The sequence below is a fragment of the Manihot esculenta genome, chromosome 4 (assembly GCF_001659605.2).
Source record: "Manihot esculenta cultivar AM560-2 chromosome 4, M.esculenta_v8, whole genome shotgun sequence".
NCBI lineage: Eukaryota > Viridiplantae > Streptophyta > Magnoliopsida > Malpighiales > Euphorbiaceae > Manihot > Manihot esculenta.
In genome coordinates, this window is record NC_035164.2 from 10,555,493 (window position 1) to 10,575,637 (window position 20,145).

Here is a 20,145-nt window from a genome sequence, read left to right on the forward strand (position 1 = left end):
CTATGTGTATGGAATATCAATAAATAAAATAAAACAAACCATAAAATAATAAAATTGGAGTTTGCACAATTTGGTCACATATGCTACGTAGCTAAAGGATGGGCCGCAACCAAGCCGCGATATATTCTTTTTTCAACTCCGTTATTCATTTGCTTCAATTATGTTCATAAACACTTCATCTCCTGGATTTTCATATGTCAATAACTTGGCCTTTTCCTCGCTTGCATCAATTCCTTCGCAAACAACTTATTGTTGTTGTAAGGGTTGAAGCGATGCTTTGAATTTCTTTGCAAGTTTTCCGAATCAAATCACTCTCATTTATACTTCTAAAAAAAAATTCAATCTTTATAGGATAATGGCATACAAATACTATTAAGAAAGCTTGAGAAATTCTAACAGTAGACTATGAGGAAAGTAATAAAACTAAACAAATGCAAATTTAAAAGGGATCGAGTCTTAAAGCATGCAAGAAGATGAATTCATCATCAAATATTTTTATAGATTTTCATTTTTATTAATTAAATTAAATAATAGAATTGTTGAAAAGGTAGTTATGACATTTGTAGAAAGGTTTGAGTCCGCCCCTTGAAGAATCAAGGATCTTTCCTCTATTTCAATTGAATTAATGAGTGCTCTTCAAGCACAATAGCAACGAAGGACCCTGAGGGAAAACGATATGCACAAAATCAACAAACAAACAAAGGTGAAAATTAATGAAGTATGCCCTACAATGAAGGCTTCAAACATGAGAAATATCCAACTTCGGTGGAGTCATCATTGTATGGCAATTGTAAGCAACATCACTAAGGCATGCAAATAAAAGAACAATGGACCTCAAAGTAGGGCATACTTCATTAATTTTCACCTTTGTTTGTTTGTTATGAAGTTTTTTTTTTTTTTTTTAATTTTTTATTTTAATCATAGAGTTAAAACATTAGATGTTATGCGTGACACAGGAGCAGTCTGAGCAAGAATCGAAGAAGCAAGATTAGTTAGTTGAAGCATGACTCCAGGGAGAACAATATGATTCAGCTTTTGTTAGTTGGTTTACTATAGTGTCATGCACTTATATTTGACTGTAAGTGTAATTTGATCCGAGTTGCTGCAGATACTACGAAAAATTGATAAGGTCTAGGGGAAACTATACAGGACCTGTTAAATATTCTTTTCTTTTTTTTACTCTATTTTAACACCACCAAAAACAACTCCCCTCCCAAATTATTATCAGCTCCTTCATTTCATTTGTATCATGAATGGCTTCCATATGCTCTTTTATTACTTTCCTCGTGTATAAAATGCCACATCCAACTGAACTCTGCAAAATCCTTCATGTATCATAATTCTGCATACTGCTGCACCAATGAAATTCTGCCCTTTCTGCAACCATTTTTTTTCAGTTAAACTACTTGTGGTTCTAGTGGATATTGGGGTGGGGGATTCTTAGCGTCTCGGATGGCTTTCTGGAGTTCTCCATACATTCTCACAGAACACTCTGCAAAGTTATTCAACTGACCAAGAAATCCCTCCAAGCTTGATTGAAAATGTTCAAAACCTGAAATACAGTCTTCTGAAGCTTCATCTCTCAACATATTAATTCCTGAATCACTGCCGTTATCAGCCTTCCATGATCCTAGGTTTGCATTCTTCCCTTGGTTCTTTTCTTGGCGAGGTAAAAGGTGAGCAGTTTCTCCTACCAAACCCTTCATTGCATCCCCAACCTGCTTTGCAGGCAAGGCCTCGAGTTTCTCCAACCAGGCACCACAGGTGACATATATTGGAGGGCCATTTCTTCTCAAAGTCAACGAAGGGTTTGGTTGTTTCCTTTTCTTCTTTGTTGGTTTCTCTGGAAGCAATACGCATTTGAAAAGCCATTCATTTATAGCCTGGAGATAAGACTTCTGAGAACCAATCCACTTTGCAAAACATGATGACAGAGAATCAAGTTCATTCTCTAGAAGAATGGTAACTTGCCGATGCGACTCTGACTGTATAGAGATTTTGGCGGTCCCATTGGTGTATGCTACCGATATAATGTTGAACTGAAGCTTGTGGCACTCAAACATCACCTCCCACATCCGGCTTAGCCTGCCATTGGCAGAAAATGTGTGAAGTTAAGAAGCATTCACCTGATATGTTCAAATTTTAAATGCTGCTGCTTCTCAAAACTAAAGAACAAAATATCAAAGCATATCAAAAACATCTTAGTAATTACTAAAAAATAATTATCACAACAGTAGGTTAAGAACATAGCATACAGAGTTAGAGAGAGGCTAAAGCCTGCAAACCATGCAATTAATTACAGGAAAATTAGGTCAGGAGACTCAATACTATATAATAGTTTACTAAAAACGCCAATACTATATAATAGTTTACTAAAAACGCCAGACTGGAGATGCAATCATGCAAGCGGTGCTTCAGATGCATACAAAAATGACACAGGAAATCCAATTGGTATAATTACTAGCATTGAACAGCAGAGTCAGAAATTAGGATAATATTCCCCCCCTAAAACATGAGAAAATTTTGCTTTTGCAAGAAAGAGTAAGCATATTAATCTCTAATAACTTGGGGGTCATGTATACCACGCAAACTCTTTCAATATATATGATTTTTTATGGAGGCTACCATATCTTATTGAAGCATCTTAAGGAAGGACACGAAAACAAGTAAATAGACAGGCTATTGTGTTCAATCATATATAAATACAAATAAGCATAAGATCATGAAACTAGTAAAAGAAGGGGTAGGGAAATTCTTTTCAAATCACAGCTAGAGCTACAACTAGGGGTGTGCAGTTTTGTTCTAGTTCAAGGCATGGTTTTAAATCATGATCATGGTTGTGTTAGTCATAGAAAATAGAAACAGGCTTGTAATGGCCATAACATAACGGTAACAGCATATTGCTATGCAATTTTTTTAAAGAATTTACAAAGTTCATAAAATGAATAAATATTCAAAGATAAATTAAAATTAATATATACAACTAAGTAATAAACATAAATATATCAAATAAAACAAATTAAAAAGTTTCTCTTTCTTATATATCATTAGTAGTCAATAGACATCAATTTAAACCCAAAATAATTATGTAGATATTAAAGGAAAATTTATTACTTAGTCCCTGTGAAATGGTGAAACTAACAGGTTAATCCCTGTATTTTCAAAAATACAATAAATAGTCACTACAATCTTGAAAATTTAACCAAAAAGTCCATTCTATTAAAATTTAACACTATTACCATTAGTCCATACGGTAAAAGGTTAGAGAAAAGCTATCAATAACAGTGCAAAACTATAGTAACAGTGTTAAAACTTAACAGGAGGGACATTTTAGTTGAGTTTTCAAAACCAGAGGGGACTATTTAGTGCATTTCTTAAAACACAAGGACTAACAAGTTTAGCCATATCACAAGGACTAAATAGTAATTTTTCCATATTAAAAACTACTTATTTTACTTGTGAAAATTAAATAATTAGAAACCCATAATATTTAAAATATTAACTTCAAGATTATTTAATTTTCTTTGATTTTATCTTGCCAGAGCTTAAATTTACATTTAACAAATATTATTAAGAGTAAATTATACTTTAATCTCTGAGTTTTAGTGTAATTAACGGATCTATTTTTAAAATCGAACACTTAAATCCCTGTATATTTATTCCGTCCAATAAATAGTCCTTCCATCTACTTTTTCAGAAAGGCTGCTATTACGTGAATAAGAAAAGTCTTTATTACCTTTACTTAATTTTGAGATGTTAAAGAAACATAAATTGCATCATTTAATTAAATTCAACAAATTTTAGACACTTTACTTCTTCAATTATTATTTTATAGTACAATTCAAACCCTAATAATAACTAAAATCCAGATTATTAGTGAAAGGAAATCCTTCACAATGTTAATATTTTCCCTACTGAAATCGTTTAGCGAAAGCCTCATCTTTCCAATATTTTCTAATCTCCATACGTTGTCAAACAAAGATGGAAGGAGGGTGCTTCTTGTACAATTCTCCTTCAAATCAAAAGCACCAGTAAACACTTAAAGAGCAATAATACATAATAATTATGGAGCAACTAAATGACAAAAAACCAACACCTTAATGACATCAATAACAGTCCAATTAGTTTTTTCATCGGTCTGAAACTGCTCAACAACAACTGGAATCTTTTTCCTCTCAACATCACCAATTCTATGGTCTGATAATCAAATCCTTTTCCTCTCAACACTGATTTCCTTCTCTCGCTACTCAAATATCCATATACAAATATAATTTCCACAACCACAAATAAGGGTGCAAGATTCGGTGTTTCATCTCATTTTTCAATTTTTTTGCCCATAATAGAGAAAAAGATGATGCTAACTGTGCTCTGTGCTGCCCTTGTGGCTAGATCTGTTACATTAGACATCATCATCAAGTGAAAAATTAGGAAGCATGGTAAGTGGGCTAGAGCAATATAAACAGTCAAAGACATGGAGGAGAAATGAGAATAAGATATTTGAGAATCGGGATTGGTGATTGAGAATAAACGATATAAAGATTGAGAAATTTATTTTTTCAGAGAAAGTCCAAGAAAATAAGAGAATGGGAAACCAATTTGAAATGGGAAGTGTTAAGAGTTGTGAAGGAAAGGGTATTTTTGAGAAAAAAATATTCTCTCCTTTGACCAAGTTTTAAAACATTGAACTAGAGATTAATCAACGGAGGGACCTCTAATTTGAACAGTTTTAAAATACAAAGATTTAAGTGTTTAATTTTAAAAATAGAGAAACTGATCCGTTAATTACGCTAAAAGTCAGAGACTAAAATGTAATTTACCCTATTATTAAAGCTTAAAGCTTCCTTTATATTATTTTCTATTTATTTGTGTTTGTTCTCCTTCAATTTCAAACCAAAATCACCTTGTTTATTTGATGATTTATACTCTTGAGCTCGAAAATTGTAGAGAAATGAGTACTTCACTTGAGTTGATTGTGGAGAAATCAGAGGAAGCTGAGAGAAAATGAAGAGGAGCTAAAATAGATGGGCCAAGATAGTTTTCTTCTCAAAAAATCCCTCTACCACCTTTGTGAAAAATTAAGAAAATAAAAACAAAGATAAAAATTTATCAATTGAATGATAAACAATTAAACATTAAAACCAAGCAAGTAGCAACATATTAATCAAGTAATAATAAACTAAAAATTAAAAATAATGAAAAAGAAAAAAAAAACCTTCTGGTGGTGAGGACAATAGGACAACAAGAACTCAAGAAGGGAGAAAAGAGGAGGATAAGGGAAATGGAAAAAGAAAAAAAATTGTTCAGCTCAGCTTAGTGTTTAGATCAACTAGAGACAGTGAGAGAGGAGAATAAAGAGAGGGAAGGGAGGAGAAGAAGAAGGAGAAGGTTGGGTCAGATATGGAGAGTGTAGAGGAAGGGAGGAGAAGGAAGAAGAAGAAAGAGTACATACCTGTTCTTAGTGCTTTTGTTGGCTGGCTGCTGTTTGGAATGGAGAAGGAATTAGGAGCTACTTTAAAGGTTTAATTTTAAAATCCTTTAACATAATTTGAAAAAAAAAGGCAAGTTAGCGAGCCAGGGGATTTTATCCTTCCAAGTTGCTTATTCTGCTGGCAAATTAGCTCACTGGATAAGCCCTTGCAGCACTGGCTTAGTATCATGTAGTATTTTTCTAGTCTTAAGCACTGCTTGAGGTTGAATAATCACTGAATCCTCCTAAAAAGAAGGATGGTTCTGAATGATTACTGCTTGATCCCCTACCTTCTTTTTCAAGAAAGACACATGAAAAACATGATGAATAGTAATTTCTGGAGGCAGCTGCAACTTGTATGCCACAGCACCCACTCTAGCCAACACTTGATAAGAGCCACAGAACCTGGCACAGAGTTTAAAATTTTTTATTATAGATAGGGAAGATTGTCTGTAAGGTTTCAGTCTTAAGTACACCCAATTCCCAACTTTAAATTGCCTTTCAGACCTCCTTTTATCTGCATGTTGTTTCATCCTGTTTTGAGCTGGCAACAAATTTTCTCGAATGATATGAGATAAATGCTGCCTAGATCGTAGAAAATCCATCACAACTTCCACTGCACAATCTTGTAATGGTACAGCAGCCAAAGGAGGAGGCTTATACCCATATATATAAAGCTTCGAAGAGAGACATCTGTAAGCTACTATGTTGGCTAGTGTTATACTGCCACTCAACCATAGGCAACCACTTCACTGAAGAATGGAGCTGTTGAAAAGAAAGACATCTCAAATAGCCTTCCAAACACTGGGTTTATCTCTCAGAATGCCCATCAGACTGCGGGTGATAGGCAAAACTGTGAGCTAGGAAGGTTCCCAACCTTTTGAACGTCTCCTTCCAAAATAAACTAGTAAAAATTTTATCCTGATCAGAGACAATTATAGAAGACAACCCATGCAGCTTAAAGATGGAATCAAGGAAAGTTTGAGCAACTCCAGAGGCAGTAAAAGGATTTTGTAATGGTAAGAAATGAGCATATTTGGTGTACCTAAGATGACCACTAGAATTGTGTCCTTGCCGAAGGATTTTGGAAGTTGCTTAATAAAATCCATGGTAACATGCTGCCAAGCCTAAGAGGGAACTGGTAGAGGCTGTAAGAGACTAGTAGAAGGGCAGTGTTCAGCGTTACATCGAGCACACACATCACATTTTTGTATCCAATCCATAACTACCTTCAACATTCCAGGCCAATAGAAATGTCTAGCCAACCTAACATAGGTGGCAGCCTGAATGTCCTCCTAAATAGGAGTTGTGATAGAGGCTCAACAAATGAGTCCTCAAGTCTCTCTTAGTGCCCACATACAATCTGCTTTTATGGAATAAGAGCCCATTCTTAAAAGAATATCCGAGATGTGCATGTTCATCTAAGGATAGATGAGAAATAAAATCAGCAGCCTGAGTATCTCCTTCATAACTATCAATGAGCTGGTGCATCCAAGTTGGCTGGACCACAGAAATAGCCATCATCAAAGTAGCATTACCTCCCTTTCATAAACAAAGAGAGCCTTCGACACCCATTCTGTAAATAATTTTATACTGTAGCCTCAAAAGCTTAGAAATGCCCTTCAACTGTAGATTAGTATGTAATTTTTGCTCTAGAAGATGCTTGATACTTTTATGATCAGTCTTAATGAAGAAAAGCCCATGCTCCAAATAGTGTCTCCACTTGGAGACTGCAAATGTAATGGCCAATAACTCCCTTTCATAAACAGAGAGAGCCCTTGATCTAGGTCTAAAAGCCTTGGAAATATAAGCAATAGGATAGTTATCCGGCTGCAAAAATGCTCCCATAACCATCCCGCTTGCTTCAGTCTCCACTGTAAATGGCTTAGAAAAAATCAGGCATGGCCAAAACAGGAGTTGCAACCATTACATCCCTTAATTGGCAGAAAGCCTATTGTGCTTCAACAGACCATCGGAATTTTATTTTATTTTTTTTAAAGTAGGTCCATCAAAGGTCTACTGATCATTCCATAATTCTTGACAAATTTCCGATAATACCCTATCAAACCCAAGAAACTTCGCAACTCTTTGACTGATTGAGGGTAAGGCCAATTCGTGGACACTCACTCTTGTTGAGATAATATAGCCTAAATAGTCAATTTCAGTTTTGCAAAAAGAGCATTTACTGAGTTTAATTAGCAATTGCTGCTGCTGTAACACCTTAAAGACTTGCTCTAAATGTTTAAGATGCTCTTGCAAGCTATATATAAGGATGTCATCAAAGAAAACCCACACAAACTTTCTTAGAAAGGGCTAGAATATATAGTTCATTAGAACTTGAAAAGTGACAGGTGCATTAGTAAGCCCAAAGGCATCACAGCGAACTCATAGTGTCCGTGATGAGTCCTAAAAGCAGTTTAACATCAGGAGGTGACATCCGGATCTGATGATATCCTGCCCTTAAATCAATTTTAAAAAAAAAAACTACTCCGTGCAACTCATCGAAGAGATCATCAATAATAGGGATAGAAAATTTATTTTTTACTGGCATATCATTCAGCCTTCTATAGTCGACACAAAATCTCCATGTACCATCTTTCTTCTTAACCAATAACACAAGGGAAGCATAAGGACCGGTACTTGGCTGTATGACTTTGTTACTCAGCATCTCCTGCACCAATTTCTCAATCTCTTCATTCTGAAAGTGTGGATATCTACAAGGTTTGATGTTTATAGGTTAGGCATTAGGCAAAAGAGGAATAGAGTGGTTATGGGATCTCAAAGGAGGAAGTTCTTGCGGTTCCTTAAATAACCCTTCATACTGAACCAATAATACTTGTAATGCCTGCTGAAAAGCATCAGGGGCTGATGTAGTTGCTGAACATTCAACTAACTCCATCTCTACCTCTTGTGAAAATGTTGCTTTAACACAAAACATAGGCTGCTCAAAATCTGCCCCTTGTTTATGAAACAACTTGTCTCCGGAAACATGATTCACCTCCTCCACTTCTAACCCTCCTTCACCAACTCCTCGCAGTGATACAATCTTCCCATGCACCTGGAAACTGATGTTGAAATTCTCAAAGTCAAATAAGACTGGATTGTGTAGTTTCATCCAATCAACCCCTAAAATCATTACAAAACCACCCAGTGGTAACAATCTAACATCAAGGGTGAAAGAATGCTCCTGAATCTTCCATGTAAACCCTAGTGACCTATTCGAGCTAAAAATCTTTCTCCCATCAACTACTGTGACAACAACCGCTGGAGCTGTAACAATTGGCACCTTCATCTCCTTAGCCACCTGCTCATCCAGAAAACTATGAGTGCTCCCACTATTTATCAAAATTAGTAACTCCCTGTTCTTATAATGCCCTATCATCCTTATAGTATCATCCCCTTGACTCCCTTCTAATGCATGAATTGAAAAGGTTGCCTCTTCATGTGTTTCATTTCCCTCCCCCTCCATAACATCATGCCACTCCTCTTCACCTTCCTCCACAGTCTACCCACTGTCTTCTTGCAGTGCCATTACAGTCTTGACTTTACAAACATGCCCAGGAAAATATCTATCTCCACATCTATAGCAAGGTTCAGGTGGTCGCATAGCAACAGGGTTATTTGTAGTCTTGTTTATTGAGGTTTGGCTGGTTGGGGGTGAGTTCTTTTGTGAAAGACTTGATTTATTTATAATGGTGGTATTCTCTATATTTGGGGGCTTGGTTGCTGAAGAATTAGTTTGGCTGAGAAGTGTAGTTTTATAGGAATAGTTGGTAGAAGAAACTGGATTAGTTTGTTTGAAATTGGCTTGAACAGGTTTAGTTTGGATATGGTCTTTTTGGTGCTGTTAAGAAGTTGCTTCTGAAATTTGGCTATTTGGAAAGCGTTAGTAAGGGTGTTTGGCTTGAGCATTCTCAATACAAGTCTAATATCATCTTTCAACCCTCCGATAAACTATGATAGAAAATAGGCTTCTCCCCAACTAAATATTATCCATTCCACCCTAATTCTTATATCTTCAAACTTATCTTGGTATTCCCTTATAGTCCTTTCCTGTCTAATTCTCATTAATTTCTCAATCACATCTTCCAGCCCTTCTTTCCCAAACCTTGCACAAAAATCCCTCTCAAAATTTGTCCAAGTATGACCTGCTTCTTCTTTGATCCAATTATGAAACCACGCATCAACCCTATCCACCAAAAATAAGCTAGCTACCGATACCATTTGCTCTCTAGAAATATTATAGATCTCAAAATATTTGAGGCATTTCCTAATCCAAGCTCTAGGTTCTTTACCATCACTTGTCACCAATTTCATTTTAGGAATGAATCTAGTCATACCTTGAGCATCGAGCATCAGTCACAAAACCCATGCTATTGGAGTCTTGCACCGAAGAAGGATGACTAGGACCTCTCGGCCTAGGGAAAAGACCTCGACCCCCAAAGGACCCAATTGGAATGCCCGCTGCTGCAGCAGGCTCTTCTGCGCCTTCACTACTCTCGCCGACCACTCCTTTCCCTTTATTTGGGATATTAGCCCCAAATATGCTTCGCAGCTCTTCCAATATAACATTCTTAGTTTCCACTGTATTCTTCTTAATTTCTTCCCACAATTCTTCTGTCTTTCTTAACGCTCTCTTGCAACAATCGGATCTATTCCTCCACTTCCACCAACCTAGACTCCTGATTCACTGCTGTGGATCTAGTCATCGCAAAATTGGATCGTATTTCTCGCCGTGGCATAGATATGGAATCGAGACACCAATCTTACAACCTTGGCAATTGGGCTTTGATACCAAATTGTTAGGAACTAGAAGAGAAACTAGGATGAGAAGAAGAAGAGATTAGATGAGAATAGAAAAGGAAGCAGAAATAGAGATGAGGAAGAATTTATTATCTCATTTTCATATCATGGCTGATTACAATCTTCCTGTGGGCCTCATAACAAACTTGTAGCAACTTTGCAACAAACTTGTATTTAGCTAATCCCAATTCCCTCCAAAACTTACAGCTGAGCTGTCATCTAATTATTTTCTATTCCTTCAAGAATATGTAACACTGTACTTTCAGTATGATTCCTGATCACTTTGATTTTCAATTACGGTTCGGTGCTTTAGTTCTGGCCCAATCCAATTCAAATAATTAAGCTTAAATTACCATTTAAATTTTATAGTTGCTGATATGCAGATATATATATAACATGCCTTTTAACTATTTATTAATTATGTAGTCTTGATATTGAGCACTTAGGATTGTTCTACTTCTAGCAGAAATGGCACTTTTGACAGAGCAATACACGATCTGGGCATGTACCAGGCCAGAAAAATATATATAGAAACATATTGTATTAAAAGGTTATAATATATCTAAAAAATCATAGAAACATATATGAATAAAATCTTGTTCAGTTTGATACAGTTTCAGTTTGTTTCTCAGTGAAGAACCAGATACGAACCAAAATAATAAAATAATCTTGGATCCAATACGATTCTTCAGTCCGGTTCAAAACTCCCAACCATACACATACTCCCAACAGCAAGATTCAAGACTAAAATTCAAAAATGCTCAACCTAGATGAAAAATCCTTGACAAAACCTTAGGATCTATCCAGCTTACTCGTTTACATAGCAAACCTCATTGGCACCTAGATTAACATCTCTTACAATATCCAAAAACAGGCCTTGTGCACAGATTTGCATTTCTATTAGTAAAAGGATATTAATCCAGGCCCTCAATGAACAAGTCTTCAAACAAAGTGGTAGCCCAAGACATCCAGCTCCACCAAACTCACCACTCCACAATTAGATAACACAACTTTGAATATGAAAGAAACATATCATAATTAAAATCCTTAATTCTTTTTCCTAAAACAATAATTCCATTTTCCAGCATTTTAAAATGAATCACAATTTAGTTAGTGACTTGCACATAGTTTTGGACTTTTGGGAAAATCCAATTTTATCTCATTCCACTTGATGGTTATATTTTGGTTAATAATCTGGTAGACTGTTGAACCAATCAGACATCCAAAATAAATCATGTGTAGCAGTTATGATATATTGTTGATTTCATCAGCATGTGAAATAAAACATAAAAAGTCTCTTAAAACTACTGACTTGCACAAAGTGCATCCAGGATTCGATGCTGAACACTGTCATGCAAATCATGGATGCAACATGATTAAAGAAACATAAAGGAAGCACTTACCCATCAATTAATTCCTCAAGTTGTGGCTGAAGCTCTTTGTCCCGCAATTCCTCAATCCTCTTTGATATGGAATCAATTCTGTGAATTGCAACTCTGATTCTAGAGTGTAGATCCTTAACAACAGCCCGAGTTTTATCAATTTTGTTGCTGTTTTCTCCTTTTGATTCCAGTTGTCTAAGGATTGTGCGTTTGACATCATATTCCCTTCTGACCATCCAACTAGCCTGAAAGAGAAGTTATTTAAACATATTGGAATTGAAGGGAATACATAAGGTATGTACTCAGTATTAACTTACAAGACATTTTGAGAGTCATCATGAACTTTGTACTCTTTGGCAGTTCAAAATTTTGAAAGATGGTTAGCCATTAAAGCCAACCACATTTACTAAATGTCACATGCTTCTAGATATGCTAAGCAATAACGCCTTCTAGTGAATCTTGATTGCCACAGTATTCATAGATTTCAGTCAGCAGATGCAAAAATAAATACTGAATAATAGCATCCTTCAAAGGGTTTACTTGACAAATTACAATATTTAGGGGAAAAATAACGCAGTGATAACATACACCTATTATATTTTCATTTTTGTTAATTCTCCAGGCTTAACTAGTGCTCAAGTGAGATGATAGAGTCTTATTATTTGGGACCTCTGCGTACCAACATCAAAATTACTACATAAAATTTAAAACAAAAAACTTGACAGCATTGATGCTCCAAGAAATATTCATCAAGTAAATAAATTGTAACATTAATTATAAGCTGCTCCCAAATCTGGTGATGTCACCTCAATCACCACCATGAACTGGTCATGTTCTTCAAACTCATATACACCATTACATAATCATGCAAATCAATTAACACCCACTACTAAAGTCACTTTCTCCAGCACAGGTCAATATTCTCCTTGAACACAATTAAGAATTAAGGATAGACAATAAGAACCAGAAATTCTCATCAAGATAAGCAAACTCATCATGTATTTCTAAGGGCATAGCAATCTAATGGATGATTCAAAAGGTACTGATATTCCTCTCCAGGCAGACAGCCAATGCTTCTCTCCTTTCTGACATTGTTTAAACAGTTTGTCATTCTATGACTATTTTATGTGGATATTTTAGTAACTTTACCACCAAATATGAGAGTTCCACCTGAATGCTAGTACAAGTATCAATAATAAAGAATAATTTAGCAAATTTAATATTCATAATTCTTTGACAATATGTGATTCTGCTTTATTGACACACACAGCATGTCTTCACTTGAAAGAAACTCAGATAAGCCTTAAACCCATTCCTACTGGGCATAACTAGATGGGTCATTTTCTCAATTCTACTTGGTTTAGGGTACTACATCTACAGCCCACCCTAGTATTGTTAAACTCTTTTGCACTACATCAGCCAAGTTATTTTACATCAACCTTGTTTTATCATCTCATTTTATTAAAATCGGGTCTTACTAATTTTCATTTCAAGTTCATATGCCATGTGAATAAACCAACAAGCAATGCATCACACAACCCCTTGAAGGAAAAATAACCAATCAAGCAACACGTTAATTATACCGGCTAAATAGATAGAAAAGGAACATAAAATATGAGCAATTAAAGGACATTTGACCACTGAAAAAGTTAATAACCTAATAGGTAAGGAAGCCAGGAAAGATCCACATAGTTAATTTTCTACTGAAAAAAAAAAAAAAAAAAAAAAAAGCAAAAGTCTTGCCAAATCATTTCCACCTGATTTCCACTTCTCCTTTCAAATGAAGAAATAAGCAAAACACGTAAAATACCTTTACTTCATCATAAAGTTTCCTCTCCCAAGCATATAGCCTATCCAACGTCGAAGCATGACTGCCCGAGATCATGCAAAAATTTTCAAAAATATTAGCAGTGAGATCCGCAGATGCAGAGTCGTCCTTAGCATTTGATCCAAGAGGATTTCTGGATGAAGATGATCGTGAAGATGTTGTCCTATGCCAAGTTAAGTATTTCACAGAATTTTGAGCAGGTTCTGAGAAAACATTAAAAATAATTAGCAGAATGAACGAAGCATATTTGAAGTGCAAATAATGGAACAAAATTACAATTAAGATATGCTAGTTAAACAAGTAACTCAGCTTCTCACTTATTCATGTCTGTAGCCATATTCTTTTTATACTGTTGTGATACTTCACCTCTGAATTATACTTAGAATGTACAGATCCCCAAGTAAGAATATTTACATGAGCTATTGTTACAGAGTCGTCCCTCCAGTAAGAATAATTACATGTGCTGCTCTTGCAATGTATTTCATAGTGAATATTAACTAATCTACACAATATTGTAGTTGCAAAAAGAAAAAAGAAAAAAAAAAGTTGTTATTGCTAAACTTGAAAAAACATGCATCAAAAGTGTTTTACTGAGGAAACAAGTTAAACATGGGAATCATTTTTATTTTATTGAACAAGGCACAAGAAAGTACCAAAAAAGTTCAACATTTGAAGAAACATAATTAGGAAAATTTCAAACACTAAAGCTGATGGAATCATTCATAGATAGTTCTCTTATCAACATTTGTATTCATGTAGTATTACTTCCATGCAAATAGACATTTTGTAGTTCATCCTTATGTGTACCTAGTTCTGTGAGAAAACATTTAGCTAGGTCAATTATCACAGAGGAATCGACATCTATAGTGGCTACCATTTTTAAGGTTTGGGGTGGGATACTGTTGTGTTATTGATCCAAAAATAACAAGTATTTTCAAGTCATTCAGGAGTGCCTATAATTATAGAACAGGACAATGTTTTCCAAAAATTATAACCCCATCTTATCATTAGTAGAAATAGCGATAATGTTCAAAATGTTTTGAAAATAAGCTAAGCCAAACTAAGCTTTTAAAGAATCAAACCTCGAACAGCTCAAATCAATTATAACCTTAATAAATTTTAGGTTTAAAGTGACAAGACTAAATAATTTTAGTTAATTGAGCGTATTCAAAAGCCACGTCACAAAATTAATAAACAAATGAGTTCACGAGCCTTGACGAATCGAATATCCAGAAGCTTGAGTGTAGCTCGTTCATTAAACTTATGCTCGAGTTTAGTATAATCCAAAGTGAGCATTAATCGGTTTTTAAGAAAAACCAAACCAATTTAATTCAGTTTTTCAGTTTTGGTTCTGAATTTTTCAGAAAATCGGTTTAGTCTTGTTTGTTCAATTCAGTAAAAAGCCCAAATTAACCAAACCGAATCAATTTTGGCCACTACTTAAAATGTCACCATTTTCTGTGTGTGTGTGTGTGTGTGTGTGTGTGTGTACATATACATATAACCTTAGCATCTTTCATTATTTGTTTCCAGCAGCCACGCCACCTAGCAAATCTCCTCCTCTCAAGACTCCTTCATCTTCTTCTTTCAAGTTTGTTCTCGCTGATTTATTCCTCTTTGATCGTCATCTTTTTCTTTTGTCTTTCATTCTTATAATGCCTCCTTCAAATATTATTTGCTTTGATTTATTCTTCTTCTATCTGCTGCCAACACTCGATAGTTTCACAACCTATGAGATTTTTCTTTTATTTTTTCCCATTGGAGATGACAAGAGCACTGCCATTCTCATGCCGATCGTCCTTGTCACCCCTTCTTTTGCCTTGCTCTTCTGAGATCATTTTGTCACAGTTCTGCCATTGCATGTTATATTGATTGTTGAGGTATATTAATTTGTTATCATGTGGGTTTGGAGATATGTATAAATGATTTTATTTCTGTTTGATGGACTCATTTAATTACAGTTTATTTTATGTACAACTTCAACTTTGGTTACAATTTAAGTTTTTGTTGAAATTGGGGTAATGTTGAGTTTGATGTTGATTCACAAATCACAGTTGTTTGTGAAAGTGTAAGGACAGTAGCCAAACCAATGAACTGAATCAAACCAAAACGAACTTTTTTGGTTCAGTTCAATTTGGTTTTTCTTAGATTTCAGTTCAATTCAGTTCTCTTTATTTTTGAAGTTTGATTTTTGGTTAACTTAGTCCCGTTTGGTTCAAAAACGAACTGACCAATTGCACACCCCAGATTTAAAAGCCAAACCGAGCATCAAACAGCTCACGAACAGTTTAGTTCTTTAACAGCCCTATACAACAGGAAGTATATGATTTACTTCCATCCCAAACAATTTATATGTTAAAAAAAATTATTTCAATCTTTCAGAACTATAAATTATGGACAGTTATATTAGATAGAATTGCCTTTGGGGATTGAAAGTTTGAAACTAAAAAGATAACTAAAAGCTGCATCACTGAAACTGAATGGCAAACAGTCAAAAGTTCACATTGATAGCAATATAGCATCTTTATGATGAAAGCAATGAAGGAACTTACCACTGATAGCAGTATAGCATCTTTATGATGAAAGGAACTTACCTTCTTGAACTTGACTAGGGTCTTCCCCACACGAGAAACAAGCCTTGAGGAACGTTGATGCCAGTGATCCATCTGCAAAAGAAGAAAATATAGTATATACTGAGCAAATCCTACAATCGTTCATATTAAAAGCAACCTCTAAATTTAATTTTCCAATGGCATGAGATAAAATAGAAAATGTTCCTTCATCATGTTATGTATCAAGAACAAAGCATTGTCAGAGATAAGGGTCCAGGTCCGCTTAATCTACTGCAGAAAAAAGAAGAATAAGAAGGAAAGGTCCAGTCGGTCAATTGCAAACAGAAAGGTGAAAGATAATCCAAAAGATATCCAAATCCAATAACAGAGAATATGACATTCAGTTGGTTAGAAAGGATAACAACTGACACTCTATTAAACTTGAAGAGTACTGGGCATTTTAGACATTAATTTTAATTTTAATGTGGACTTAAATAAGTGATCAAATTGTTTTACACATAAAAAATGACTACCCAATTTAATGCTCCAACCCAACCACTTATATTTAGCCCTTTCCCAATATGGGACAATGAATCTCAATATAGTCCAAGTCATTAAGTGAAGAAGCCTACAAATATGGGAAGAGGGGAACTATAGAGGCATCAAAGAAATTTCATTGTGTTCTGGCTGCAGTGACTGGGAGCACCAGAGCAGTGACTGAGGTCCTGCTATCTTTCGTTACAGTTTATTGTAATTGGGTCTGAGAGTTGTGCTCTCCCATTTTAGTCTTTGTTTTCCTTTCTGAAAACTATTTTGGACTTTTATAGCTTGGAATAAAGAACTTTGAAGTCATTTTATCATTCTTGATTTCTTAGATTCCTATATCTATCAGAGGAAGATGATATGCAAGCAAACCAATCTAGTCTGTTTTAATATTATGGTTCACAAGAAAAAGCATCAAGAATTATCATTCTTAAGCGTCAAACAAAAACGAGGTCATAAGTAGGATGGTACATTCTAAGAATGAGGATAGAATCCAAAAACAAACTTCGCAAAAAAAATCCTCAAACATTAATTTAACACAAAGAAAAGAGGGAGGCAAGAGAGAGAAAGATCATACTTTCTTTTCCTGGGAATATTGGACGGAAATGCAACTTATTTGCTTCAAGCATCCTCGGAACTTCTTTCCCAGCCTCTGAAGCTTTTATGAAGAGATATTCAATGTCTTTTATGCTTGAAAAGAAGTCCTTTGGGGAAACCTTGCTTTCAGATCGCTCTTCTTTTACAGGTTTTTTCTTTGTTTCAGATGAAACAGCCACAGCTGGGGATGGAGTTCTCAGCGGTGACAAATCTGGAGAGTTACTTTTCTCCCCATTTACTAACTCAGTTTCAGAATTTACACTTCCAGCAGGCATGGCAGGAGATGCACTAGGTGCAACATGATCTTGTACCCTATTAAGATTTTCAAAACTTCGAACTAAAGTATCTGCAGGAGGGTCATCAAATTCATCTTCTGAATCCTCAAATTCTTCACTTGCATGAAATGAATGTTCCCCTTCTTCATCTTCCAGCTCAGGAATTCCCTCCTCTTCCCTAAGCTGTCTTATGTCATCAACATTCTCTAAACCTGACTTCATTTCTCTTCCTTCTTGAGATGAAAACTGATGATCAATTGGATGAAAAAGTCCAAAGTAATCCCATGGTGGAGTTCCTGGTGGGACAGAAGAAGCTTCAAATGGCGATGATTCAGGTTTTTCAGTGGAACGAGGTGTGATGTTCTGTGGAGTACTGGAAGAGGTTACAGTCCCTGTAACAACTACAGGAGGGGCCTCTTCAACCTTTTTCGAAGAAAACCCCCTAAATTTCATGTAATTTGCTTGAAACCGACTGGAGCTAGGGGGAGATGGTGAGGGAGAAAGGTTTTCTGTTGCATCCACAGGATGTGATAGAGACCTAGAAGAGATTGAGAAATGTGAAATGGACTTCTCAGTTAAAGCAAGAGGCTCAGGTGTTGCATTAGTGGAAGTGTACAATGAAGATTCAAGTGGAGCTTCAGGTTCAATAAACTTCCTTAGAGCAGTTCCTGTATTTTTCAGTGACTGCACATATGAAACATGAGCTGCTGCCAGTGAGCACCTCCCATCAAGTGCCTGCCTTACAAATTTCTTTCTTTCACGACAAAGCTGCAAAGCTTTATCTTCTTCTATTTTAGAACTCTGGACCCCCATATTCCCTAATCTGGATGTTTAATATCCCACTAACTGAGCAATTAAGGCATGGGGTTCTTCCTGAAAATTAACCAACTTCAGATAAAACCAGAGAAACTTCAATGTATATATATAGAGAGAGAGAGAGTAAGAGATAGAGAGAGAGAGAGAGAGCAGTTGTATTTTTTTTTTCCGCTGTATACTTTATATAGCACTGTTGTCTAATTAGTCCAAAGTTCAAACTGAAGTAAGACAGCACACCCAGTTTGTGTTCGTCAATAAACCAACATACACAATGTAGTAATTGGAGTGGAAGAATAATTCAAAAATAAGTAGGCATAAAAAAATGAAACCAATATGAAACTCATGACCGTGAGCTGTGAGTTTTAACAGTCAGACTCCAAGGACTTGCTTTATTTCAAGATCTATGAACCTACACTTCTTCTACTAAAGAAATCATATAACAAATCTCCAGACATCTTTAATCTAATTTGAAACCAAAAAGAAGCAACAACTAAAAAGTTACTAAATTCAAAACACACTCATAAAAGAAGGGGAAAAAAAGGAATCTCTATGAATATTCATTTGCCTAAGCTCCAAAGTGAAACTAATACTAGTCTACTACTGTAACACACAATAGCCATCAAAACACATAATCTCCGGATGATCAGTTTCTTTAACATCATAAATCATACACCCCAACCGCCAAATCCACCTAACACCCACATCCCAGTAGTTAAAAAACATTAAAAAAAAAAAAAAAGAGGTTCATTTGCATATCCTATAGCCCTCTGTTCCTGCATCTAAGTTTATCAAATAAAATTGGAATAAACTAAAATTTAAAATTAAAGAATTAGAAAAATAAAATAAAGAGAGAAAGGAGATGAATAGTAGTATAGTAGTACCTCAAGACAGAAGAAAACCCAGTTGAGTGAACAAAAGATGCATAGAAAACACCAAAAAAATAAATGCCTGGAACTCAGAAGATCAAATAACCTCTGAAAAATGAACAAAAGCACAACAGTAAGACGAGATAAGGCCCAGAAAGAGACAATAACAAAACTATCTAAAGCGAGAGAGAGAGAGAGAGAGAGACACGAGCAAGAAAAAAAAATTCCCAAACCCACAAACTAAACCAATAAAAGAAATTAACCAACTATCAAAAATGAAATTAAAATCGAACTCATCAATCATCCAGTATAAACCAATTGAAGTAAAGAAAACAGCAGAAAAGGTGGTGGATGCTTTGGTTCACCTGAGAAATTTAAGTTTCAGTGGTGAATGCGAGCAGAGAGACGGTGTGGAATTCAGGGAAGACTCACGAGCAGAATCATTCCTTTTCTTCCTGGCGTATAGAGAGAGAGAAGGAGAATTTGAGAGAGAGAAGAGTCAGGGAAGTGATTCGATAAAAAGAAGAGAATCCGATCGAGGCAATGGCGGAAGAGAAGGGGGCTGCGGGCTTCTTTTATGCAAAATGGCAATTTGGAAACACACACACCAACAAAACAAACTGTGTACTGTGGACCCCAGACCTCCATCTCCATTAAGGACGCGTCTTCGGCACGCGCTAACTCAACGAACAACTCGGTCTTGCCAAAGCCCAGTTCGAAAATTTGACGGGTAATTTCACCTCTTAGTAAACGTCCCTCAATTTGGATTTATATCATAAAATCCTTCTAATTTAACTTATTTTTTTACCAGCAATGAAAATTACATTTTATGACAGTCTTTGAGTGAAATAATTTTTCATGTGGAGTTTTCCAATTTAAAATAGCAGTAGGGATTTTGTTAATGAGATATGTAGTTTTTAAAATTGATTATCTCCAAAAGTATTTACTTGCAATATGTATTTATGTTTTCTTTCGACTATTTCATTTTATTGGGGTGAATAGAGGTAGAATTTTTA

General features: G+C 35.4%; 1 protein-coding gene across 3 annotated transcripts; it reads right to left on the reverse strand.

Annotated features, from left to right (window-relative positions):
- Nucleotides 1-886: 886 nt before the first annotated feature.
- On the reverse strand, nt 887-19,725 carry LOC110612809 (protein ROLLING AND ERECT LEAF 2). Of its 3 annotated transcripts, none has more exons than XM_021753615.2 (7): nt 19,495-19,725; nt 19,145-19,237; nt 17,153-18,320; nt 16,075-16,146; nt 13,463-13,683; nt 11,674-11,897; nt 887-2,085 (listed from the first exon to the last, which is right to left on the reverse strand). In XM_021753615.2, the coding sequence occupies exons 3-7, from the start codon at nt 18,258-18,260 to the stop codon at nt 1,398-1,400; spliced, it is 2,313 nt and encodes a 770-aa protein (XP_021609307.1). In that variant the 5' UTR covers nt 18,261-18,320; nt 19,145-19,237; nt 19,495-19,725; the 3' UTR covers nt 887-1,397. The 3 variants fall into 3 exon arrangements, with proteins under 3 accessions (XP_021609307.1, XP_021609308.1, XP_021609309.1); XM_021753616.2 differs by having other exon boundaries at nt 17,153-18,335; XM_021753617.2 differs by lacking the exon at nt 19,145-19,237.
- Nucleotides 19,726-20,145: the final 420 nt, after the last annotated feature.